We start from the raw sequence: 27688 nt of genomic DNA, 5'->3' as shown, positions 1-27688 counted from the left end.
GTTGCTGCGTTGGCTGCTGTTCTGCCTACTTGTTTAATTTCTTTGTGCCGCCTTTGACTTTCTGCTTTATAGCTCACTACAGTATTCTGTCCTGCTTGGTATATCATCTGGTACATTTAGATATCTTGAATCTACATTGGAAATAGTGAGAAGTTGGGGCAGCATAGTCTAGTCTCCTCCATCTGTTTATCTTTGCTAATCTAAGAATGTCCTTTTATCCCAAATGTTCCAAGTTCCTAAAGATTTTATAAGGTTTAGTTATATATAATTTCATCTTTATTTTTAGCTAGCAGTCTTTAATGTACAGCCTCGACAAATGCATCAAAACACCTATATGCATCTTGTGCCTGATCCTCCTCCCCATTCCCCCACGGTTTAGTGGGTAGAGCTTTTGCTTTTGAGTCAGGTCGTGGGTTCAAGCCTCACTCCAGAGACTTGAGCACATACTTTAGAGGCTGACATTCTAGTTCAGTACTGAGGGAGCACTGCACTGTCTGAGCTGCCGTTTTTGAGATGAGATGTTAAACGGAGGTCCCCTCAGCTGAATGTGAAAAGATCCCGTGGCGGTATTTTGACGAGCGGGGGAGTGAGTTCCACTTGTGCCCTTGTCAACATTTATTCCTAATATCGCACATGCATGCGCGCACAGGCTACCTGTTCATTTGCTGTCTTTGGGAACTTGCTGTGCACAAACTGGCTGTTACTTTTCCAGTGTTAAACAATGGCAACACTTCGGAAATAATTACTTGTCTGTTTAGCATTTCTACAATGACCTTGCTCTGTACTATTGTCAAACCCAAACCTGCTTTAAATTGGATAATTTCCTATTTTTACTTGCTTTCCTGGTAGTTATGAAGCCCCTTTGGCCATTAACCTTGCTACCATCTCCAGAGGTACTCCACCACCCACCCTGCCACCACTGCTGCTCCTGACCATGGCAGGGTCATGGAATAATAAGCACAGAAGAAGGCCATTTGGCCCATCATGTCCATGTTGGCTCATTGAAAGAACTACCTAATTATTCCCACTCCTTTGCCCTTTCCCCATAGTTCTGCAAATTTTTCCGTTTCAATAATTTATCCAATTCCCTTTCTGAAAGTCGCCACTGCATTTGCTCCCACTCCACTTTCAAGCATAGGCAATCCAGATCCCCTCTAGCTTTTTAGCCAATTACCGTTGCTTTCTACAGTTCTCTTGGTTCCACATCATCTTTGCCCCTCTCCCTTTTCCCCCCCATCCCACCAGACTTCTTACGTGGTGATATTCTTCACTTTTGCATAAACCTGCACCTGTTTAATATGTTAAATATACTCAAGTCACTCCAGGACTACTCCATCTGCCTTTTCAGGGAAATATAGTTGTCATTCTGGAATAGATTAGTTTCTTGGATTATAAATCTAATTTCTCCCCTACTGTAACCATTTCTTGCCCTCGTAACTTTGGTTCGCCCACTTTAAATTTAGACTTTAGGATGATCTTCCTTTCTCCTCTTCAAGGCTAACTATGAATTCACCTTTGGTATGGTCATTATGATGGCCATTGTCAAGATGTTCCCTTATTACCATTGTCACTATATACTTATTACCTCCCAGATCATTTAACTTGTTCCGGCTTGTAATTTGATCAAATCAATTGTGGCCTGCTCTATTTAGAAGGGATTATTTAATCTCCCTGAATCCTACTTATAGTTCTCTCAGTCTATATTCAGCTTGAGACTTCCCATTATTATCCCTTCTCTACTTGTGCTTTTGTTCCTATATTGTAATCGTTAGGGTGGACTATTAAATCCTCCCACTAGTGTTCTCTGTCCTTTCTTGTTAATGACTCATTTTGATCCCTCCTTGAGCTTGAAGGAAACTGGTGATTACATTTTCCACCTTTTTTGTGAATATCATCCACCCCTTACTTCCTCCATTTTTTTAAACAAAAATTTTTTATCCTGGCTACTTGACCCCCCAGTCCTCAGGCTCCTCTTTGCCTGATCTACTGCATCACACCTGTCAAGCTGCTATTTTGCTTCTAGTTTCTCTAACATTTACCGGACTTGTACAAGAGCTTCCATCTCCACCCTCCCAACACCCTCTCTCTCGCTCTCTGTCTCTCTCTCTACATTACCGCAGTTCCACACTTCACTAAGTTCTTCATTGGCTGTTGTAAAGCACTTTGGGACATCCTGAGGTCAAGAACGGCACTATATCAATGCAAGTTTTGCTTTTGAAGTTCTGCCTTCAAGTGCAGTTCATATATTGACCCCTCTTTGATCTGATTGTGGCATATTCTGAGGTTCTTTGCAGCCCCTCTTGTTTACGCTTCTGCTCAAATTGTTGCCTTGCACTTGTGCCTAATGCTAAGACGAGCTTGTTTGCTTAATTACATTGACTGGAATGTAAGTACTTTCAAAGGTCTTTTTTTAACAAACTTTGAAGTGTTTGACTGTGTGTTGGCTGAGACGGCCAGTGAAACACTCTCACTTGTTAATAACCGGACACTGGGTGGTGGTGTCCGAGACCACCTGGTTTCTGGCTGCCCGTTGCATTTTATCAATAAGGCCCTTCTGCATTTGTGTTCCAGCCATTGATGTGAATGTTGAGTCCCCTTTGACCTGTACAGATAAACGGGTGAGGCGTCTTGGTCCAGAACTGAGGTTCTAGCTTTGTAATATTTACACGTGCAAATTCAGCACTGTTGATGCCAGTGCTGTGGGATCCTTTGTTAGTGGGTAGGTAATTTCCAGAAAACATTGATTTTTCGGGGGCGGTGGGGGGCTGCAGTTTAATCATGTACAGAAAGACTTGCATTTTTGTAGCACCTTTCACAGCCTAAGCATGTTATGATGTGCTTCAGAGCAAATTAAGCACATTTTTGAAGCATAGTCACTGTTGTAATGCAGGAAGCATAGCAGCAATGTTATGCACAGCAAGATCCCACAGCACCAGGACAATGACTAGATCATCAAATTTTCATAACATTGGTTGAGGGATAAAGTTTTAGCCAGGACACTGGGAAGAATATCCCTGCTCTTCGATCTTTTTTATTCACCCGAGAAGGCAGACCGGGCTTTGATTTGACATCACATCTGAAAATCGACACCTCTGACACTCTGTGGTGCCTGGGGTTGTTGGCCTAGATTAAATGCTGGAGTCTCTGGAGTGGGACTTTAACCTGCTCACTGAGCCATGGCCGATGTGGGTTGCTAACGATGGGTGTTGGCCAGTGTTCCCTCAGCAGTGCAGCTATGCAGCAACTCTAAAGTGGCAGTCTGTCTCCTATAATACACTGCATGCTTGGCTGTGGCCATACGCAAGAAATTTGATCATGCAATGCACTTAAATAGCCACACAGCAAAACAAAGTTAGAGGGAACGTTGCTGTTGGCATCAATTGAAATGTGAGGGTTGGAGGGGTGGGGTGAGAGGGTGGTCTGTGGATAGAGGAGTGCATGCCTCTGTTTTGAGAGCTACTATAACAACAATTTGTATTTATGTGGCGCCTTTAACGTAATGAAACATCCAAAGGTGCTTTGCAGGAGTATTGCAAAAGGAAATATGACACCAAGTGACATGAGATATTGGACCAGAGGGCCAAAGATTTGAGAAATAGGAAGGACTGAGGCCATGGAGGGATTTGAAAACCAGGGTGAGAATTTCAGAATCAAGAAGTTGCTTGACTGAGAGGAAATGTAGGTCAGTGTGTACAGAGGTGACAGGAAAACAGGATTTTCAGCAAGTTAGGACATCCTGGGATTGTTGTCCCAGATTGCCCAGAATGAATAAGAGACGTAAACAATCTGCTTCATAGAGATGTCAAAAACATGGTTGTTCCAGCAGTGCTTGGAATCACTCGGCGCTGCACAACATAGCAAGACTTTCACTGAGATGACCCCACCCTCAAACTCCCAGCAAGCCTTGCCTTGAATGAGCCAGTTAAATACTCTCTGCAGATTGATATTTTGAGTGAAGTGCTACACATACCAGCTGAGGGACTGAGTGCATGAAGCTTTTTAAAAGGGTGTTTGTGAAGTGTGTGCTTTTAGAAAGAGTCTGGCAGGAAGCTTTCATTCTACACAGGGCTGTGTGCGTTCACTGCACTGTATTTAAAAGAAATCATGGAGGCTGACAGTGCTACGAGGAATGTTTGTGTCATCCCATTATCATCAATCTGCAAAATGTCTGTGTAACATACTTCTCTAATTAGAATGGCTCTTAGTTGATGTTTGCTGTTGCCCTTGCTGATCTTGCGACACAAACGGAATATATCTATTGAGTGTGGAATTCTCATCCTCTTGTTTAAATTCTTCCATAGTCCTGTCCCTCCCCCTCTCTTGTGGTTTCCTCTGGCCCCACAACCCTCGGATCTCTGTGCTCCAGTTCTGGCCTCTTTTCACATCCTCTGCTTGGTGAAGCTCATGTGAAATGCCTTGAAGGCAATTTACTACATTAAGGGTGTATAAATCCATGCTGTTGTTGAAGTGGGCGCATACTGCTACGTAAACGGGCATTGCATGACTCCCAATCCTGACCCTCCCTCCAGTCAATGTTTAATCCTCGGCTTTGTATTTGAATCCCTTCATCCTCCCTCCTCTCCATCTTGTGATCATCTCCGTGCCCTGCCTAAAACTCTCCAGTATTCCAACCCTGACCTCTTGTGCATCCTTCGCACCACCATTGGGCCCATGAATTCAGCCCTGTAGGCCCCACATTTTGGAACCCCTTGCCTCTGCCCAAAACTTTGTTAAAACTCTGGGTAACCTGCCTCAAAAGCTCCTTTAGCCTGCTGCCCGATTCCTCCCCCCCGTGCTGTGTTTCCTTTATTGCAGTTGTGACTAAAGCAAAATGTTCTTCATGAGAAGCGCTTTGCCTTTTGTTGGTGGGGAATGGGGCAGGGGATGGGTGAGGTTGAAGGCAGAAAACGACTGGTTGCAGCCATTTTAAATAGACACTGCCCTCAGATCACCCTCCTGTGAAGGCTCTGTTTTGGGTTGTTAATACAATTGCAATATTGCTTCAAATGCTTTTTGTGGAAGAGCGAAGATTGGGTTTTAAAAATTTCTTTCAAATGCGATGCCCTGTTTCTGTTGCGTTAATTATAAGTGCTGCAAATCTTTGACTTGCAAGCCAAAGTGCGAGGGGAAGCCCTTTGGGGTTCTGTGTACAAATGCGCGTAGCATAGGAGATAAAACAATTAAGCTAGTCACAATTCAGCTCAAAGGGTAAGGTGTAGAGAATCAGATGACAATTTGCACATGACTGGGAGCTAAATATTTCAAGCTGTAGGATGTTGGGTTTGGGGAAAGAGGGGCTGTAGTAATATTGATTAAAATACAATTATCACAGAAATCAGGGATTTCAGTAAGATTAAACAGGCAGTGGGAGAGTTAAGGGGGTGCAAGACTCGGGTGAGAGTTGTTTACAAAGCACCTGACAGTGGAGAGGGACGTGTAAATGGGGAGACCAGTGAAGTATGTAGCAGAAGCAATATGGGTACAATGGGATGTTTTTAATCATCTCGTGGCTCGGGAAGAAGAGTATAGCTTAACTGGTAAAGGCAATGAATTTCCAGACTTGTTTTCTAGAACAGTGTTTTTGAACAGACGAGGGAACAGGACATCTGAATTAGTGATGAGAATTGAATCAGAATTAAGTAACAATCAGACAGTAAAGGGCATTTTGAAAAGAAGTGGCTTAATGATATGGTTGGGTTTGATCATTTGAGGGGAGAAGGGCTTTCAATGTAAGTCAGGCCCTGTCGGTGTATACCTCTAAAAGGCAAAAGCTTTACTTGTGCGGCTAGGTAAACATAACCAACCAATTACGTCAGAGACCGTGTTGAGCTAAAGCCTGCCAAATGGAAGGAAAGTGGAAATTCAGCCGAATGGCAGAGAGCTAGAAAGAGCAACAGAGGGATCCGAAGGAAGTAATGAGGAGCAAAAAGGAGTATGGGAAACAACTTGCAAGGGATATTAAAGCTAATGGCAAAAGTTTTAATAAATATATTGAGAAACAGAGTGATAAAGGGGAATATGGGCTCATTAGACAGCTGCAGGTGAACCCACAATGGATCATAAGGAAATGGCAGACTTGTTATCTAGCACTGTATCCATTGTAAGGATGGCTACAGAGGTCTAAATACCACGAGTACGAGGGAACCTAAACATAAATCGAGGTAAAGAAGTTAATGGGTTTAATAAGTTTAAAAACTGGAAAATATAATGAGACTTAAGATAATCTAGTCTCCAGGGCCAGATGGCTTCCACCCTGCGATACCAGAAGAAACTGCTGGAGAACCTCCAAATCAATTAGTCATAACTTTCCGATGTTTCCACATTCAGGAATTGTGCCCTTTGATTGAAAAATTATAAATATAACTCCGTTATTTAAGAATGGAGGGAGACAGAAACCAGGTAACCACTGACCTGAAAGTTTAGTGTCAGTTGTGAGGAAGTTGCTGGAATCTATCACATGGAGTGACTGAGTCTTTGGACATGTATGCACTGAACAAAGAGAGAGCTCACTTGGATTTGTGAAGAGTCGGTCATATCTGACTAAAGCAGTTGAATTTTTTGAGCTCATCAGGGTGGTGGATAAGGGGGAGTGAATGTTGTCTATTTGAACTTCCAGAAGGCTTTGGTGAGTTTCCACAGAGATCGCTAGCAAAAATGAAACTGGAGGTAATCTTGAGATTGTGTTAGGAGATAGGAGATTGAGAATAGGGTTTAATGGATTTTTACTAGGTAAGGGATCAAAGACCGGTAACTTGAGGTACAGATCAGCCACGATCTAATCCAATGGCAGAGTTGGCCTGAGGGGCTGAATGACCACTCCTGTTTCTATATTACTGCCCTTTCCAGTATACTACTGAGTTTTCTTATAAACTTGTGACCCCTTTTCCCCCTCTGACCTATACCCACCTTTCTCAACTGTCTCCTGATAGCTGACCAGACAGCTAAGTGGGATCGAGATGACCAGCTGAGTACATTGCAGGGCATCTGATTAGTTAAGAGTCCAGTGGTTCTGACAGGGCAGCATTTGAGATAACTAACCATCAGATTAACATGTAGCAAACTAGTGCATCTGCCTCTCACTCCCACACTAGATGCCAGTAATGTGGAATTGGCTCCTCAGGAGGCTGTTGCTTTTGAGGCTGGAATGTTCCAGAATGGGAGTACACCAGTTTGGTCACTAATTAAATTCCCATCTGTTAGCTCAGCAGTGATATTGGGTTTGAATGAATTCATTCTACTGCTGTTGGTTTTTATCCATTATTGTGTGTTTGTAATCTCACTTACATCTGTCTTTAATGAACCCAAATTCCCTTTTCTCAATAAAATCATTGAATATTTCATAAAAGTTTTGCTGTCAGCTTTTCATACCACTTGCAGGCTGTTCTCCATTCTCCTTATTGGCCTAGTCCTGCCGCTTCAATTGTCTGTATTCCTTTCTGTGATGGGTCAACTCTTGATGTTGCCTATTTGGCATTTCCTTGGCGGCTTGTTCTTGTTGAGGCACCTCTGTGTGCAAGGTCATGCAGGGGTTACTGGGTATCAACCGGGGGAGAAAGCTCTAGCCTGACCCCCAACCTTTCATGGGCCTGAGAGATACTGACAGCACTGACTATACCACCTGATCTTTCTGCTCCATCAGTTGGTGCTTTTGTTCACTAGACTGACTGATTAAGTGCACTTGACTTCCCATTTTGGAATTATAGCGACCGTCCCACCACTTTTCCACCCCCCCCCCCCCCACCCCCCCCCACCCCTGCTTTGGGATATGATACCAAATCAAAAGGGTCACAATACAAAACAGGTTGGAGGGAGCAGCTGTTGAGTTAAATGCATTATTAGCATCATCACTGGATACTGCGTCGCTGTGCTGCTTCTGTTAATCAGCAAAGATAAATCCTTGGACATGGTTCTTTTCTTTATAAATCTGAAGCATGATGACCAAATGATTTGTTTCTGCAGTAAATTGAAATGGCTAAAGCCTTGAAACAGAAACCCAATGATTCCAATAAAACCACTGGATAACTGTTAATTATCGTTACCCTCCTTCAGTGGCGGAGGTAGAAGTAATGCTGTAACCATGTTAGTTTTTGAGGTATATTGTTTAGAAATGGACAGATTTCAATGAAACCTGGTAAGCAGATAGGGTATGGCTCAAGGAAGAACTGATTAGTTTTCAGTGTAGGTGCGGATCTGGATTTGCTTTGGGGTCCTGGAATTCTGCTAACATTGGAAAATGGGGAGAATTGACTTTGGAATGTAATGGATTGTCTCGGCTGCGGTGGTGGAATTTGTCGCAGCTGTCAAAAAGGTGAGCAGAGTTTTCACAGCAGTTTGTTGGAGGTGGATTGGCCTGAAGCCGCCTCTGTGAGATGGAAGCTCTTGATAAAAAGATTTCTTTTTTCATCTTTTGTAGTTAGAGCATCAGCCAAGCAGGGAAAAGCCTCAAGGAGAGCTGTGTAACTGTAATTACGTCGAGTTAACACAGCACGATGGAGGTACGGGCATTACCGAGTGTCCTCTTGTTTGTTATGGATTTGTTCAAAAACAGGAAGGATTTTGATAAGAGTATATAAGGGAGAATGTTTCAAGAAGGTTGAGGCATTGAGTTATGACGCGAACAGCAACGTCTGAACGAGTGGAAGAAAATTAAATAAAGCTTTCAAAACAGAATTAGATAAATAATTAGAAAAGGAAAAATTTGCAGGGCTATGGCGAAAGAGCAGGGGTGGAGAGGATTAATTGGATAGCTTTGCTAAGAGCTGGCAGACATGATGGGCTGATTAACTTAGTGCTGAATCATCTTATGATAAATTGGATTTAGTGTGCTTCAAGAGCGGACATGCCAGTAAGTATTCTGGGAACACATGGTACATGGACCGTTGTTTAGACTGTCCCTAGGTTGTGATGCCTTTTCCTTTTACTTCTAATATTGGCATGAGTCCAGCCTAAGTGGATGAGATTAATGTTTTATGTGGCTGTATTTATCATCTTGGTGAAAGGATCAAATGGACTAGAAGTAGGCACTGGGAGAAATGATTTCACCCAAAGAGTAATCGACTCATGGAAAGAGCTGCTAGAAACACTGTCAGCCCTGTGTGCGCCAGCTCTTCAGTTGGGGCTGAGTACTCTAATCCATTACCCTACCATTTTCTCCATACTTTATATATCCTTCCTTTCCAACACGGAGTGACAGCCATGGCTTGGTGGTAGCGTTCTTGCCTGAGTCAGGTCAAGGGTTGAACTAGCTACAATACTGAGGGAGTGCTGCACTTTCATAGATGCTGTCATTTGGGTGAAATATTAAATGGACTCCCCGTCTGCCCCACTAGGTGAATATAAAAAGATCCCAAGGCATTTTTTTGAAGAGCAAGGGAACTCCCCAGTGTCCTGGCCAATATTTCCCTCTAACCCAGAATTAAAAAAACATAGATCTGGTAGTTATCTCATTGCTGCTTGTTGGGACCTTGCTGTGTGTAAATTGCCTACCGCGTTTCTCACAATAAAACGGTGATTGAGATCTTCCCTGCCCGATCACGTTCAGTGGTGAGATCAGAGACACTCGAGATGGCCCTAGGCATGTTTCCTGGTGAGGTGAATCAGGAAAGCGATTGTCCCCTACTGTCAATGCTACACCCTGTTCCTTCTGCACCCCACTTCCTAATCAATGATGGGCTGTCATTGGAACATCGGGAACTTAATTTTAATGTATTTGCATCTCTTTATTGTGGCCACATGACATAATCACCCCCTCACGTCAAATTTAAGGCCCACGTCGGTGTGATTTTATGATGGCGTGATTTACAAAGGCTGTTAAAAGACATGCACCTGGTCGCCTGAGCTTCGAGGGGAACTCTGAGGTGAGTGCACGCAACTTTGTGCAGCGCTCGCAGCGATCCCAATGCAAGGAATCATCTCTGCGGATTCAGCAGGGGTCTCTGGCAAGTCTCCACAGCAGCAGCTTCATGGCTGGCTTGTGGTGCCAGGGCAAGGGTGACCGTGCAAGGATGTTGGGGGGGAAGGAGAGAAGGGAACCTCTGGGCAAGGGTGACAGTGCAAGGTGTGGTCGTGGCAGCACAGACTGAAGTTTGAACACAAACGCATGTCGGGGTGGGGGGAGGGGAAGAAAATGGCCAGGCTATTGCCAAAACATATCAAAGATGAGCGCACTTCCGCAGTTTAACTCGAGCTCAGTTGACATGCTTGGAGTCTGGCAAGTCCAGCAATTGTGTCCGCTCGAGCAGCATTAATTCCTGACGCTGCGAACGATTGCTCCTCTACTTTTAACCTGTCATGCACCCATTTCAAACTCGAATGAGTGCTATGGTGTTGCAGAACCAGTGGGCCACTGGGCGAGCTTGAGGATCCTGTTGGGAAAGGCGGTCATGGAGCACTGAGGGAGGGGTGCGCTCCTAGTTCCTTGCATTATGTTTAAGTTGACATTGAAAAGTTGCCCTCATGGTCCAAGCAGACCACAAAGTCTTGGAGTACAGGTTAGGACACTGCCTGTGCCTGAGATAAGTGTTCAGGATGCAGTCGAGTGGCCGAAGCTGTTGCCACAGAGTCATATGGTGTGGGGCGGTGCTGGGTGGGGGCATGGTGAGCTGTCATGTGCACTAAACACTGGGTATCCAAGTGGTGGCCTGGATTCTCCGGCATGCATTAGGGGGCTTTGAGAGCTGCAGGCAATGACTTGACCAAGAGAGGTCCTTTAGGAGACAATTGTTGACCCTTGTGTCTCTCTCTGTTTGATACTGCATTGAGGAGGCCATCAGGAATATGGAGCCTGGTGATCTCATTGTCTGGCTCATTGCTTATAGGTAGGAGAGAAGAAGGAGAAGAATACGACAGAGGCACCTGGCTCGCTAAAGGGAGGAGCGGAACCCTGAAGACCAAGGGATGGCACGGCCTCCTCCGCACATGGAGGTGAACTCCACAGCTGTTGTTCGTATATGCATCGCTAGACCCAGTGTCTACAGATGGCGCATGTGCTACCTGCAGATGAGTGAGAACCAGAGTTGCCGATGTCTGGCATGTCAAGGGAACTGGTCATGCACATATGCCACCTTCTCTGCAGGATTTGGTACCACAGGGATTTGGAGGGCATCCAGTGGCAGTTTGTTACCGCCGTGCTCAATTTCTACAGCAATGGCTCCTTCCAGGGCTCCACTGGGGACCTTTGCAGGATCTTGCAAGCCTCCACCAACAGATGTATCCAGGAGGTCACGGACGCCCTTTTTGCCAAGGCACTCAACGTTGTTAACGCCAACAGGGATCAGGCAAGCCAGGAAGCAAGAGCGCTGGGATTTGCAGAGGCGCCATCGACTGCACCCACATGGCTCTTAAATCTCAGTGGCAACAAGCAGTCCAGTGTGTGAACCGCAAAGGCTTCCACTCAAATGTTCAGCTGGTTTGTGACCATAACAAATGGATCATGCAGGTGTATGCAAGACACCCCGGAAGCATCCATGACTCGTACATTCTGAGTAGGTCTCAGACCTCTGATATCTCCCAGGGACCACACAGGATGCAGGGTTGGCTCTTCGGTGATGAGGGATACCTGCAAAGGACATGGCTGATGCCCGTGCGGCAGCCTCAGACTCCTGCAAACAAGGTACAATGAGGCTCATGCTGCAGCCCGGAGTTTGGTCAAGCACACCACTGGCATCCTGGAAATGAGATTCTGGTGCCCGGACAGATCTGGTGGAGCACTGCAGTACACTCCCCAGATGGTATCATGAACCATAGTGGCTCAGTGCGTGCTACACAACCTGGCGATGCAAAGTGGGGAGGACCTGGATGATGAGATACAAGAGATTCACATCTCCAATGAGGAGGAAGTCAAAGGGGATGAGGATGATGAGGCCCTGGAAAGCAAGGGTGCAGGTGATGAGGCCATTGTACTGGCCAGATGAGGCTGGTGTACTCGTGAGGCCCTCGTTGCCACAAGATCCCAGGAGAATGATGACGAGATGCAGTGAGGACACTCCTGACATCTTCACATTGCATTTGGGAACATCTGGCTGAGGGCAGCGCACCTACGCTTGAAGATGATATGGCAACACTGCTGAGATACAGCGGGTACATGGGCTTTAACAACACTTGGTCCTTTGGCAGGCTTCATCACCTGTTCCCTTCAGCACCACACCTTCACCTCAGGAATGGTGATGAGATGGTGGGGGGAGGGCAGCCCTGCCTCTAAGGTGCTGAGAGCACCTTGAGAACATCACGAATGCAGTGATACTTGGGTATGAGATTCTTGCAGCAAACATAAGCCACATGGAAGTGCACGCATCACTAATCTTGACAGTGACTTTGAAACCAGGCAATGACTGCTCCAAAGGTTACACACTGCACAGGGGAGAGGCCCTTGATTGTGATAATAAGTCTTCATTTTATACAGGAAGCAAGGTTTCACATCTGATTGACATGAACACTGCTCATCATAGCAAGGAGACGCCCTTGGGAGTGCATTTACAATGATCAACATTAAGTACAAGTGACTACCACCCGTGGCCACGTTGTGCAATCAAAAGAGTTACATTATCTTTAGCCATTAACAGGTCCAGGCAGCGGGCGATCGAGGGGGTAGTCCGACCCGGCTGTCTGTCCCTCTTCCGCGGCTACGTTCGCGGCCGGGTGTCCCTGGAGAGGGAGCACGCGGTGTCTGCCAGCACCCTGGAGGCCTTCCGTGCCCGGTGGGGACTGGGGTCCTTTATAGACCCTTTTAATCACATTTTGATTTGATGTTGGTAACGTTCCTTTGCATTTTGTCTCTTGTTTTTGCAGTTTCCCTTTAAGGGGCTGCTTTTACTTTGTCCTTCATTTTGTTAATTTAGTTTAATTGTTTTGACTCTAGAGTTACATTATCTTGATATTTCTAACCCTGCCACTACATCTTGGTGCTCCCCTGACATCCACAGTGGAGGTGGAGGCAGCCTGCTGACTGCTACGCCCTCTTGTCTGTGGCGACTTTGGCGGGCGTCTTCTGGAGGGCCCCGGCTTGCTTTTGGGGTCTTACAGTGTGGCAGTGGCACCCTTTTCGGCCTTCAGAGCTGGAGCTGCTGGGGTCAATGGAGAGCCAGACACTTCTGGAGTCATTTAGATGGATGGCCCTGGGGTGTGCACCTACTGATCCTCCTCCCTGTGGGTGCCTGACGGCCCCTGGTTGACTCCTTGAGAGGAAGGGTGCTGGAGTGAGCTTGTGATGCTCTGCTCCCTCTCGCGTTGACACTGGATGCCTGCAAATGCCTCCGTGATGGAGTTCAGCCCACGCAGCAGCGTAGGACCAAGGTCTCCATGGTGGGCACCATCCTTCCAGTGTTGACCTTGGTGCATTGTCATGCTGGCACGATCACCTCTGACTGAAGGTGGACAGACTTCTCCATCGTGCCGTGCAATCTGAGGAGAGCAGCGGGCACCCCAGCCCAATGTTCCCGATCTTGCCTTTGCAGCTGCAGCGACTGAGATATCACGAGTCCAGAGGCTCCTCACTTGACTTGGATTTGGCAGATTTCTGGCCTCCGGCAGCCCTCGGAGTGCTGGAAACCTGGGAAGTCCTTGCCTTTGCCTGCTGTGGATCCGTGGGTCAGATGAAGGTGTGTGTGTGTGAATGGTGATGTCCATTGAGCTGGCAGTGAGTGAGATCCTCGTGGATGTGTGTGTTAAGAGTGACTTACCCTGGCGCAACGGAGATCATCATTCATCCTTTTCAGCACTGGGTGGCTGCCTTTTTTTAAAAGGAGGTGTTGGTGCTGACCACTGCTTCCCATGCTGGATTGGTCACCTTGGATGAGGTTCCTTGCACTGGAACCGGGGGTAGAGGACATCAGGGTGTCAATGGAACAAAAAAACATTGGAGGACAATGTTCATTGCATCGAGCAGGCGCTTGAGGGAGGCGTCGCTACATTTGGGGGCAGCACGTTCCTCCCTTTTGACAACCATCAGTTCTCAGCATCTCCCTATCCTTTGAAGAGTGCTAGTTCTGTGCAGGGGCATCCTTTTAATATGGCGCTTGGCTTACTGAAGGCCTGAGGTGACGGCGGGGCAGGTGAATCAGAGGCCCCCCCACCAGCGATCTGACATGAAACCCATGCCCTTCAATTTATTTGAAGTGGCGCACGATACGGCAGAAAAAGCTGCCATTGCCGAGAGCGGATCACACACAGATTTCTCTGCCTGATATCAGACTTTTGCTGATTTTCTGGGACAATTCTGCCCCGTGACTTCACTCCAAAATAGTACTTCATTGGCTGCACAGCACTTTGAGATGCTCTGAGGTGGTGAAAGATGCAAATTAATGCAAATCTATCTTTTATTTATCCAGTTCCCTTTTTAAATGTTATAGCCTCAATAGTCATTTGTGGTAACCCTTTCCCTATTCTAATTTTTATTCAAAAAAAACTTTTAACTTCACTCCATTTTTACAAAGGTAATCCTTTGTCTTTGACTTCTTTGTTGGCAATTTTTGCTAAGTAGTGGGAACGATCATTCGTTGAATGATCATAACCTTTTGTGATCTGGAATGCCTCCGTTAGATAATCAACCTTTTTTGTTCCAACGTTGAGCTCCACCTTCTCTCTGCTATCCTCCTATTCACTACACCTTCACTACCATTTAACTTCCCCACTTAATGCTGGTGTCCATTTTCGCTCCTGTGAAGCACTTTAAGACCTCTCCCTCTCGAGACTGAGGCTACTAATTAATGATTCAGTTCATGCTGGAGCCTTACAGCCAGCAGATAAAGAGGACTTTCATCCCTTTTAGCCTTGGTTGAATTTGATACCATGGCCTATTAAGTGGCAAACAGGTAGGTAGCTCTCTGCAAAGTCACCCGCCCCCATCATGCAAGGTCAAAGGCATCCCCTCCTGCGTGGCACCCAATTTTCTGTTACATCAGTTTTATGATTTGAAGGATGCGAACAGCAGCCCAGTAATGTTATCAGCAAGCTTTGACGTTTTAAAACGTGAGGGGAATCGCTGATGCTTTTTGTTTGTCATGTATACACAATAAAATAGCACCGTGAGAATCTGGCTTCCCTGAAAAGAAAATCATTGTCTCTAGACAGACTTGTATGTTCTTTCTCCCAAAAGAACTCTCTTTCAAAGAGTGCCGCTAGCTAGAATTGGTTCCAAAACCTGTTGATATTAAACGGTGTACAAAAACAATATAGCAATTTTGTTCTGAAACCTGGTGGAACTCAGCCTGTGTTTATACAGCGTGCATTTAATATAAAAGTGTCTCAAAGTGCTGAACAGGAGTGTTATAAAGAAAAAATTGACACCGAATACCCCCAAGAAGTGATATTAAGGCAGGTGGCCAAAAGTTTGGCCAGAGGTAGGTTTTCAGGAGCATCTTTAAAAGGAAGACAAGTGTCGGGGAGTGTTTAATGAGTGAATTCCCAGCGCTTCAGGTCTGGGCAGCTGAAATGCATGGCCATCGATGGTGGGCCAATTAAAATTGGTGGCGTCCTCGAGAGGCCAGAATTTGATTTGTGCAGATATTGTGGAGGATTTTGGTCTGCTTCTGTCACCATTTTTATGAGCATTGTTTATTAGATATCTTTTATTAAAACGGCTAACAATGAGAGAAAAAGGCAACAGATACAAATGACAAGGTTTTGAACACATGGAACAGCAGTGAAGATTTTCAGAATTGGACCAAGGCGATGTCCTGAATATTTATTTGTATTTAGGTCTTGTCCCTTTCTGATTTTATCAATTAGTGCTGTGCTGAGGGTCATCTTTCACGTTATAGTTAAAGATGAGTTTTTGGAAGAAAGATATAAGAAAAAAAGACTTGCATTTATGTAGCACCATTCAAGACCTTGGCATACCAAAGCGCTTCAGAGCCACTGAAGTATTTTTTTTGAAATGCTTCCTTTAGCTGTTTAAATTCTAAACTGTGGAATTCCCTTTCTAAACATTTCTGCCCTTCCCCTGCCCCCACACTCCTTTTAAAAACCTACCTTGTCTGTCCAAACATTTTTTTTTGTCTTTCGCTCGTGTCAAATTTTGGCTGATTCATGCTCCTATGAAGTGCATTGGAATGTTTTCCAATCTTAAAGGTGCTATATAAATACAAATTGCAGTTGTGTGGAGAGCAGGTCACTCTGAGGTCATCTCCCAATGGCGTGTTAATGCACTTGGTTTCACCTCTGGACTCCCCACCCCCTTGCTGTTCAACCCCTGCAAAGGTGTGTCTGGTGAACACTGTAAATTTAAAAATAAGATGCTGACTGATGTCTTTCCCACTATTTGCTGGAGCAGTTGAAGATAGGCCTGTCTAAGCATTGTATTCAAGCTCCATATCCTTTCATCTCCAACTGTACTTGATGGTTTGAATTAGGCATTGTGTAGTTGCTCAGGTTGCAGAAGATAGGGTGAAAATGTGACAATTAGGTTTCTAACTGGGGTGTGGGTTTACAATGGATGTCACAAGGGTCACGGTATGACTATATTTGCAGTACCAGTCCAAAACCAATCTAAACATTTGGAAGGGAAACAAGTATTTACAGTTAAAATGCTTTGAACCTTTTAAGGGTGTAATTGGAGAAACGTGAAATTGGTGACTTTCAACTGTGGAGTGATGTTTAATCAGGCACCACAATGTCAAAGCATGATTGAGGTTAAACGTTGTATTTAGCTTACTATTTCAGAGTTTACTCACTAACTGGAGTGTCAACTAATATAATTACTGAAGAGTAATGTTATGTATTTGAATTTACTTGGCAGTTCGTGGAGTGTGGGTGGCTTGAGTTTTGTTAAATGAGATGCTGTCTCTCTGGATGTTTTCTCCTGCCAAGACAGGAGCAGGAAGCCCAAGCTTTCTGTTTCTCTTGAGCGACATCGTTTGTTTGGTAAGTTTTTTTTTGAGGATCTATTCAGAGCCTCGATTTGTGTAGGGCAGAGGGGTTAGCTATTTATTGCCATTGCCTACCTTCTGTCCTATGCTCCAACCTAGTGAGGGTCCCCAGGTTTGATCTCTTGGTTACCTTCACATCCTCTGTGGTTGCCCTGTTTTAATAGGATTTGATGGTTTGCTGGGGTCTCTCCTAGCATAGACACAATGGGCAGAATGGCATCCTGCTCTGCAAAGTTTGTTTTATTATATTTTTAAAAAATATTCACATTGTCCCTGCACACTGGAAACCTTATCGGTTATGATACAAACATCAGAATTGAAAGAAATCCAGAACATGAAACTTTTTTAATTATTGGAAAAATTTACAAAAACTTTTCATAGATATCCCATACTGTTGTATGTTTGTATATCAGATATAATCTACACTACCACCACTAGTGGGAGAGTGTAGTTACATTCTCCCGAGTTTATCTGGGAAATCTGTTATAAATAAAGTAATTTATAAATTCAATGTATAAAAGCACTGGGGAAAAACTATGACTTAAAATAGGGATTGAATAAACTTTGCATATCCTGGTCCAGTTTAACCCCCATCCTTGACATCCTTTTAAATGTTTCGGTCCTCGTGTACAGTAGAATGTACATCCCTAGTTAGATGCTGCAGGTAGGGAGCTTTCCATACAGCAGTGTGCTAATATATGCTGCACACTGGATTAGAATGATTTTAATACAAGATCATTATATTAATGTTGCGGTTTATTTAGAAATGGGATGTCTTTGAATTTACTGCGCTGGCTGTTTCAACAGTAACTTGCGTTTATGTAGCAACTATACTGTAATAAAACATCTCTAGGTGCTTCACAGCATTCAGGCAAAATTGGATACCAAGTCACTTAAGGGGAAATTGGGTGACCAAATGCTTAACCAGTGGTAAGTTTTGAGGTATATCTGAAAGGAGGTTGTCAGAGGTTAGAGAGCTGGGCAAGGCTCTGAATTAATGAGTAGATAGTAAGCTAGTCAGAGAAGATTGTCAATTCTCCTGCAATGCCTAGTCACTGTTTGCCTATTGTGTCCAGTCATGCATTTGGTCCATTGTGCCCCTGCACTGTTTTGAACCACAATATAGAGTGCACCACATCTTGGGAAGGATGTTGGAGCTGTGGGTAGAAAGGGGATTTTGAAGAATCATTACAAAGGTGCTATCAATAAAGGGGGTAGAGTTAGTGAAATGCTGAAATACGACAGATTCTATAGGGATACTGAAGGTTTAAATGGGGCGGTGTTCTAAGGTTAGGTGTATAGACTGGGGTTTTTCATAAGGAAAACAAAGGAGATAATTGAAATTTTTAAGCTTATTAGAACAGGAAATCGTTCCATGGGGGTTATTGGCACAGATATAAATTATTTAAGAAATTGAAGGATTGTAAAAAAGATGCAGAGGAGTGGACTTCAAAAGCAAGACTTGCATTTATGTAGCACGTGTCTTGCATGACCGCAGGCATTCCTGAAGTGTTTCAGCCTCACTTTAAGACCATAAGACATAGGAGCAGAAGTAGGCCATTTGGCCCATTGAGTCTGCTCCGCCATTAAGTGAGATCATGGCTGATCTGATATTCCTCAAGTCCACTTTCCTGCCTTTTCCCCACAACCCTTGATTCCCTGATTAAAAATCTGTCTATCTCAGCCTTGAATATACTTAACGACCCAGCCTCTACAGCCCTCTTTATAAAGAATTCCACAGATTGACTACCCTTGGAGGAAATTCCTCCTCATCTCTTTTAAATGGGTGCTCCCTTATTCTGAGATTATGCCCTCTGGCCCTAGACTCTCCCACAAGGGGAAACGACCTCAGCATCTACCCTGTCAAGCCCCCTAAGAATCTTATGTTTCGCCCCTCATTCTTCTAAACTCCAATGAGTACAGGCCCAACCTACTCAACCTCTCATAAGAAAATCCCTCCATATCCGGGATCGACCTAGTGAACCTTCTCTGGACTCCCACCAATGCTAGTATATCTTTCCTTCGATAAGGGGACCAAAACTCTACAGTATTCTAGTTGTTCCCTAACTAGTGCATTGTATAGTTTTAGCAAGATTTCCCTATTTTTATACTCCATTCCCTTTGAAATAAAGGCCAACATTCCATTTGCCTTCCCTATTACCTGCTGAACTTGTATACTAGCTTTTTGTGATTCGTGCACGAGGACTCCCAAATCCCTCTGTGCTGCAGCTTTCTGCAGTCTTTCTCCATTTAAATAATATTCAGCTCATCTATTCTTCCTGCCAAAGTGCATAACCTCACACTTCCCACATTATATTCCATCTGCCATGTTTTCGCCCACTCACTTAACCTGTCTATATCCCTCTGTAGACTCCTTGTGTCATCCTCACCACTTGCCTTCCCACCTATTTTTGTCATCTGCAAACTTGGCGATAGTACATTCACTTCCCTCATCCAAGTCATTAATATATATTGTAAATCAGTGTGGCCCCAGCACTGATCCCTGTGGTACTCCACTAGTTACAGGTTACCATCCTGAAAATGCTGCCCCTGTATCCCAACTCTGTCTTCTATTAGTTAGCCACTCCTCTGCTAATATACCACCCCCAACAAATTGGCTCTTATCTTATTATGTGTGGTATTTTATCGAATGCCTTTTGGAAATCCAAATATATTACATCTACTGGTTCCCCTTTATATCCTGCTTGTTACCACCTCAAAGATTTCTAATAAATTTGTTAGGTATGCTTTCCCCTTCATGAAGTGTTGAAATGTAGCAGCTCAATTTGGGTACTGCAAGACCCCTCAACAGCAAATGGGTAATCGCCACATAATTTCTTTAGACTTGTTGGTTGAGGGGAAATGTTGACCAGGACACTGGGGAGAGCTCCTCTGCTGTGGAATCTTTTATGCCCAGTTGAGAGGACAGACAAGGCTTTGGTTTAACATCTCGTTGGAAAGGCAGCATCTCTGAAAGTGTGGCACTTTAAGTATAGTGTGTCAGCCTAGGTTATGTGATTGAATCTTGAGTGACACTTGAACCCGTATAGCCTTTTGACTTGACGAGTGTTATCCACTTGGCCAAAACTGAGCTGGGATCAATGGGCTGAATGGCTGGCTCCTGCAATTGTATCTATGAATTTCCCATTTTAAGTCCACTTATTACAGATAATTGTACAGAATTACATGATCTTCATGCTTTCAATTTCAAGATCGCTTTCAGTCTTTCACACTTCATGTTTAACATTCTCGCCCTTGCCCGACTGAATGCTAGTATTGCTGAGTTCAGCTTTTTGAATTTGAGGCCTGGTGGTCTTTTGAGAGGTGTGGGTGAGCTGAAGTTCATCCTCCTTGTGGTAGAGAGGCATGGTGGACAGATGCATTGACGCTGGTTTAAAAGCGAGCAGTCCCTGAACCGATCTCCATGTTGGTAGAGCTGCTAGTGTATGCCATGTTTATATTTTAACCCTGTTCAGATTTCCCAATAGAACCACAGACCTTCAGAACCACAGATCTTCAATAAGATCACCTTCAGAGGTGATCTTATTGAAACATGAGAGATCCTGAAGGGACTTGATGGGGCGGATCCCAATGGATGTTCCCTCTTGTGGGGGAGACTAAAACTAGGGGACATTGTTTAAATTTAAGGCAGAGATGAGGAGAAACTTTCTCCCAAACGGTCGTTGGTGTTTGGAATTCTCTTCCACAGAAAGTAGTGGAGGTTGGGTCTTTGAATTTATTCAAGGCAGAGTTAGACAGATTTTTGTTAGGGAGTCGAGAATTATAGGGGGGCAGACAGGAAAGTGGAGCTGAGACCACAATCAGATCAGCCATGATCTTATTGAATGGTGGAGCAGCCTCACAGGGCCAAATGGCCGCCTCCTACTCCCATGTTCCTGTTGCTAACACAGGAAGCCATCAGCCCAGCAAGCCTGTGACAACACTGCACAGGCAAACCAATTCTACAAGCCAGTGCTGCCCCCCTAACCCTGTATGGTGGTGTTATTATACCACTACTGGTATGGTGGTGTTATGTTACTGAAACAGTAATCCAGAAGCCTGTGCTGCTAATGCAGAGAATGAGTTCAAATTCCACTGTGGCAGTTTGATGATTTGAGTTGATTTACAAAATCTGGAAATGAAAATCTGGCATCAGTAAAAGTGACCATAAAAACTGCTTATGGTTTGAAACCACTGGTTCACTTATGTTCTTTAGGGAAGGAAACCTGACCCTTTTACTAGGCCTGGCCTATATATTTTGCCTGACCCATACCAGTTCTTCACTGCCCTATAAAGTTGCCCAACAAGCCATCCTGTATCCAGGGCAACTAGGGATGGGCAATAAATTCTGGCCTTGCCAACAACGTCCACATTCCAAGAATGATTAAGAATAAGATCTTCAAATATTTATCCAGTCTTCCCTTCAAAAGATGCAATGGTTTATGCCTCAAGAGATTTACCATCCCTGTCTTTCTCGATTACCAACTAAAAACATGTGCAGCAGCTATTTGTCACATATCGGTGCAGGAGACGAGATGTCCTGGGTGCCTTTTGAGGCAGATTGCAAATGGTGAATATGCCAATCTTATCAATAATCAGGAGTCTAAATGTCTGCATGTCCCTGCATTTAAAAGGAAATTCTTTCCCTTCTTGAATCAGGCACTCAGCAGTCCAGTGGCCCCTGAGGGTTTTGCTAGTGCTCTATCTTAAAACCTATCTAAACAATGGGTGTTACCACGCTCTCCAGACTGCTGACTGTGTGTGTCCTTGCACTCAGGCTGACTGGATGGTTGAGCTTCTACTCCATTAGTTGCTTCCCTGCCCCTCCTGTCTTGAGTTCTGGGCTCTCTCTACAAAGGGGCTTCTGTTAATGGTAACACAAAGAGATAACCTGTCACCCTTTTTTGGGGGGAGAGAGAGAACAAGCGAGAGACCTGAGCTTCAAGAATTAAAGCTGCATTCTGAATGAAAACTGTAGTCGGTTTTTAATTTCACTACATGAATGATGGAAGTACAAGGTTACTAAAGCAAACACTAGACTTGGTTCTTGCAAAGAAAACAGTGGACAGTGTTCAAACCAGTATTGCTGTGTATGTGGTTAATTGAAGCCCAATCCCCCCAACTTGTGTAACTCCATAGAGTTTATTGAGTTGATGCTTTCCATTGAAGAGAGAAATTCAGTGGGAAAATATTAAGCAGTTTAAGTGAGAATATAGTAAGCAGGAAGAGCTTATGTAACAAAAACAAAAATTGCTGGAAAAACTCAGCAGGTCTGACAGCATCTGTGGAGAGGAAGACGAGTTAACGTTTCGAGTCTGTATGACTCTTCTGATGAGTCATACGGACTCGAAACATTAACTTGTCTTCCTCTCCACAGATGCTGTCAGACCTGCTGAGTTTTTCCAGCAATTTTTGTTTTTGTTTCAGATTTCCAGCATCTGCAGTATTTTGCTTTTATCTAAGAGCTTATGTAACCCCAGCTACGTGTTAGTTCCATTGTTTTGTATTGGATTCAGTATTGGTGGTCTAGTTCCTAGTGATTGTTCCGGTTGGATTTTTGTTGGTGGGACTTTGAGCCTACTGCAGTTTTGGTGTGTGTGTTGTGGTTTGCTTTGAGTCAGAATTACTGTGGCAAGATGCACTTTATCTGCAGGTTGTAGTCTGAAGCTATGGATAGTGATGGTAAAAGCTTCAATGTTCTTTCCTTCACATGGCTGACTAGGAATCTCCCGCCCTTACCACTCGCCATTGGCGTGTGTTGGAAGGATTTGCAGGTTGATAATCAACCTGTTTAGTTGCATTCTGAACACACTGTCTACGTTCTCATTAAAAATGTGAATCTTAAGCACAGAAGGAGACCATTTGACCCATTGTGCATGTGCCATCTCTTTGAAAGATCTATCCAATTAATACCGCTTCCTGATCTCTAGAAGCACAATGGGGACAGCCCATTCAGCCCCTCAAGCTTGCACCATCATTCTGTACGTCAATTCCATTTACTCACCTTAATTCCATATCTAAAATTGCAGAACCTTTTAAGGAAGTGTCCTGGATTTTGAAAAGGTCTTTCCTGATTTCCGTCTTTGTTCTAATTTTAAGATCATGTCTCCTCGTTTTGATTTCCACATTTGAGGGAATACTTTCTCTGCTCTATCAAATCCTTTTTAATGTTTTACACTTTGATCAGATCAACCTCCTGTGACCTTCTATACTCAAAGCAATAGAAGCTAGGTCTATGCAACCTGGCCTCCTAATATAGCTTTCTAAGCCCCAGTATCATTTTCGTCCCTGCAAATTTTTATTTCCAAGTATTCATCCTGTTCCTTTCTTGAAAGTTAAAGTTGAAAGTTTTGGAAGAAAATCTGCATTTATCACTCTTTTTTGGGCAGTGCAATACAGATCACCATCTTTGAAAGCATTCTTCATTTCCTCTAATTCTTTTGCCAATTATCGTAAATCTGTCATATCTGGTTACTGACCCTTCACCCAGTGAAAACTATTTCTCCTGGTTTACTTTTATCAAACTCCCATTGCGATATCGTATTCTCTAAATTCAGACTTAAATGTAGATAGGTCTGAGAGTCTTATTGAGTCTGGGAGGTACCCTCAGAGCTCTTTCTGATCAGGGCGAGTCTGGGAGACCACTCTTGCCCTGAGAGTGCTCTCGTGCCATTTTGTATGAGGTGATCTCCGCCCCAGCCAGAAATAGGCCCAGCTCTTGCTCGAAGGAGTGAAAAGGTGGGGAGAAAGTGTGCATGCATTTAATGTGCTAACCTAAAATGAACTTTCCTCTGTTTCAACAGCCTGTTCAGAAGAATGGCCAGATTTCAGGAATCCATGGGAATTCTGTGGACCAAGAGGCGCTCCATGGAAAATTGGAACAGCTGAATGGGCTCCAGGAGGAAGCCATTCCTGGCGAAGGTGAATGAGTTGGATTTTGTTTCAGGGTGGCGGGGGGGGGAAGGGATGTCAAAACGAGAAAATTAGAGGTAGCTGGGTGGTGCGCTGGGTGAGACCTTTCACCTCTGGAACCTGGGGTCAAATCAGCACAGACTGAGTGAAAGTCACCTCTTCTCATGGTGCGGTTGTATGTAAAACAAGTGGGGCAGTATTAATCCAGTTCCCAGTGAGCATGAGCCCCACAACATAGAAATTGTCAATGTGCCAGTTTTGTGACAGGTTTTGATGTTGGGCGCGTGGGGTAAGAATGCCATACTAGTGAAGGAGGGGGTGATCTCTTCAGGTCAGCAGCATATTGATGAGGCAGTGTAAAGGGAGCTTTACTCTGCACCTAACCCTTGCTGTATCTACCTTGAGAGCACTTGCTGACTCTGGGTACCTGAAATGGGAAGATATCCATTGCTGCTGCTAACGTCTCCTTGTGCACAATTTATATTTAGAAAAAACATTAAGATTTACATAAAATCTTGTTTCAATACTGATATTCTACACTCTTCAAAAATCCTCAATCTTGATATTCAAGAAATTATTCTTGCCTGCAGTTGCTGATTGAAGCTTGATTTTCAGACAAGTGGGCTCTTTTTTCTGTGAGCGCGTGTTCCATTTTAGTCTCCTGGTTCTCACTCTTACTGAATCCCAGGATGTGACTCAAAGCATGGATTCAGACCCCATGTAATGAATTAGCTGTATCTTTATTAAAGTTGTTTTTCTATTGCACTGAAACCTGTGGTGATAGTGTACAGTTGTGTCATGTTGATTTCATGCAGGCTGCTGTAGCCAATAAGGAAACACAGCTAGGCTTGCTGTAGGCCAGCTAGGCCATTAGATGTCGATGAATGCTGGCAGCTTTACTTAACAGTTGCAGCCAGCAAAATCAGCTCCACAACATCATTCACTAGCCAGTAAGTGTGATTGTGGGTGGGTTTTGGGTGATTTTTGTTTTTGGAATGTGATTGAAGAAATCTATTGCAAGGTACAATTCTATCCAAAAGTGGACACGTGGCAAACAGTTATAAGTGTTAGATTTTTAATTATGTGCTCATTTGTCCCATCCTTGTGTCCCTTTGGCTCACTGGTAGCCCTTTCACCTCTGAATCAGAAGGTATTAGGTTCAAGTCCCACTCTAGAGACTTGAGCACAAAATCTAGGCTGACTTTCCAGAGCAATGACTTAGTGCTCTCATCTTTCAGATGAGACACTTTGCTGAGATGCTGTCTGTCCACTCATGGATATAAAAGATCACTCTCGAGAGTCATGGAGGTCTCCCTGGTGTCCTGGCCAATTATTATTGATAACATGAAGTTGTGCTGGCTTTGTAATAACCATTTAATCAATATCACTAAAAGGTTTACCTGGTCATTATCTACTATTTGTGGGAGCTTGCTGAGTGCAAATTGGTTGCTGCATTTCCTACATTATAACAGTGACTACATTTCAAAAATACTTCATTAGCTGTAATATGCTTTGAGACATACTGAGGTCATAAGGCATTATATAAACGTAAAGATGTTTTTGACTGACTAAAGACATACTGAAACTTTGTGTAATGCTGACTTAATATTTCATGTCTATTTAAGTGGCTGAGTTGGAGTGTGCTGCTTTTGGGGCCTGTGGCAGAGATATGACATCAGAAAATGGTTGGCAGCCAGAGCGCCTCTTTCCTCCACTGTCTTCTAGACTCCTTTTAGAAGGGTAGTCTGCAGATCAACCAATAGTTGAAGAAAAAATGTTAGCAAATCTGTGAAATGAGTAAAAGGCATAGAATAATGGAAGATTTCAACTACCTCAGAATAAACTGGCAGGAGAAAATTGTGTTTGGCGGGGGTGGGCGGGAAAGGCAAGAATGTCTTATGATGCATTGAGGATGACTTGCCAATACGCACAAAACCCAACAAAGAGGAATCGCTGGATCTAGTAATGGGAAATTAAACATGCTAGGAGAAGTAAAAGGGGAACGTCTAAACAATAATTATCCTAACATGGTGAGGTTTAAAATAAAAGATATATGATAGCAAAGACCAAGGTAATAGATATTGGGGGGGGGGGGGGGGGGGCTGAAGAAAGCTAATTTTGAGGCAATGAGAATGGAACTAGGGAAGGTTAGCTGGATTTTGACAGATTTTAGACCAGTGAAGGTAAAGAATAATCAATAGTTATGGAGAAATTTTCCACTAAAAACCAGAAGCAACTGTTCAATGGAGAATGCTATGGATAGCTAGAGAGACATGGGTAAAATTGAAGCTCAAGTATAAAGGCTTATATTCAGCATACAGACAGAGGTTAGGAAAGGTTTAAAAAAAAATTAGTAAAGCAAAGAGGACCTATGAAATTAAATCAGGATTTTGTTTAAAAAGTAGAGCTATACAGACAAAAAATGCAAGAAAAATCAGGATAGGAATAGAGCCATTAAAAGTTGCACAAGATGAACTCCGGTATTGACTGAAAAATGCAGAAAAATTGAGTTACTTTGCCTCCGTTTTCACCAGGGACACTTAACAGGGTATTAGACATGGTATTAGAAGAAGATATAACAATTAAGAGCAAAAAGGTGGGGAGGCAATAATTGATCTAATCAAACTGAAGAGGGGATGAAACACCATCTAGATGGATTCCACCTGTGCATAATAAAAATTAGGGAAGAGATAGCAGACATGCTGTTAATATACAATATGTACATATGGTCAGGCAATGACCATCTCCAACAAAGAATCCAACCATCACCCCTTGATGTTCAATGGCAGTACCATTGCTGAATACCCCGCCATTAACATCTTGTGGGGGGGTTACCATGGGCCAGAAACTGAACTGGACAAGCCATATAAATACTGTGGCTACAAGAGCAGGTCAGAGGCTAGGAGTTGTGCGACGAGTAACTCATGTCCTGACTCCCCAAAGCTTGTCCGCCATTTACAAGACACAAGTAAGGAGTGTGATGGAATACTCCCCACTTGCCTGGATGAGTGCAGCTCCAATGAAGAAGCTGAACACCGTCCAGGACAAAGCAGCCTGTTTGATTGGCACCACATCCACAAACATTCACTCCCTCCACCACCGATGCACAGTAGCAGCAGTGTGTACCACCTACAAGATGCACTGCAGGAACTCACCAAGGCTCCTTAGACACATCTTCCAAACCCACGACCACTACTACCTAGAAGGACAAGGGTAGCAGATACATGGGAATACCAACACTCGCAAGTTCCCCTCCAAGTCACCCACCATCCTGACTTGGAAATGTATCGCCGTTCCTTCACTGTTGTTGGGTCAAAATCCTGGAACTCCCTCCCTAACAGCACTCTGGGTGTACCTACATCACATGGACTGCAGAGTTCAAGAAGGCAGCTCGTCACCACCTTCTTGAGGGCAACTAGGGATGGGCAATATATGCTGGCCCAGGCAGCAAAGCCCACATCCCGTGAACGAATAATAAAAAAAAATGAACTAGAACACGGAGCGGTGCCAGAGGGCTAACAGCTAAAGTGATTCCTGTAAACATAGCAACATAGAAAATAGGAGCAGGAGTAGGCTATTTGGCCCTTCGAGCCTGCTCTGACATTCATTATGATCATGGCTGATCATCCAACTCAATAGCCTGCTCTCGCTTCTCCCCATATCCTTTGATTCCTTTTGCCCCAAGGCTATATTTAACTCCTTCTTGAAAACATACAATGTTTTGGCCTCAACTACTTTGTGATAGCGAATTCCACAAGCTCACCACTCTCTGGGTGAAGAAATTTCTCCTCATCTCAGTCCTAAATAGTCTACCCCGTATCCTCAGACTGTGACCCCTAGTTCTGGACTCCCCCACCATTGGGAACATCCTTCCTGCACCTACCCTGTCCAGTCCTGTTAGAATTTTGAGGGTT

General features: G+C 44.0%; 1 protein-coding gene across 6 annotated transcripts in view; it reads left to right on the top strand.

Annotated features, from left to right (window-relative positions):
* Positions 1-27688, top strand: part of LOC144689481 (uncharacterized) — a 105132-nt gene that overhangs the window by 18013 nt on the left and 59431 nt on the right. For all 6 annotated transcript variants that reach the window (XM_078556598.1, XM_078556597.1, XM_078556596.1 and 3 more), the window contains exon 2: positions 23666-23783. In XM_078556598.1, the coding sequence (XP_078412724.1) occupies positions 23666-23783 (118 nt within the window). The remainder of the gene's footprint in view (positions 1-23665; positions 23784-27688) is intronic.

Source organism: Cetorhinus maximus, chromosome 14, assembly GCF_964194155.1.
Source record: "Cetorhinus maximus chromosome 14, sCetMax3.hap1.1, whole genome shotgun sequence".
NCBI classification, from domain to species: domain Eukaryota; kingdom Metazoa; phylum Chordata; class Chondrichthyes; order Lamniformes; family Cetorhinidae; genus Cetorhinus; species Cetorhinus maximus.
This window is presented reverse-complemented; position numbering and strand designations above follow the sequence as displayed.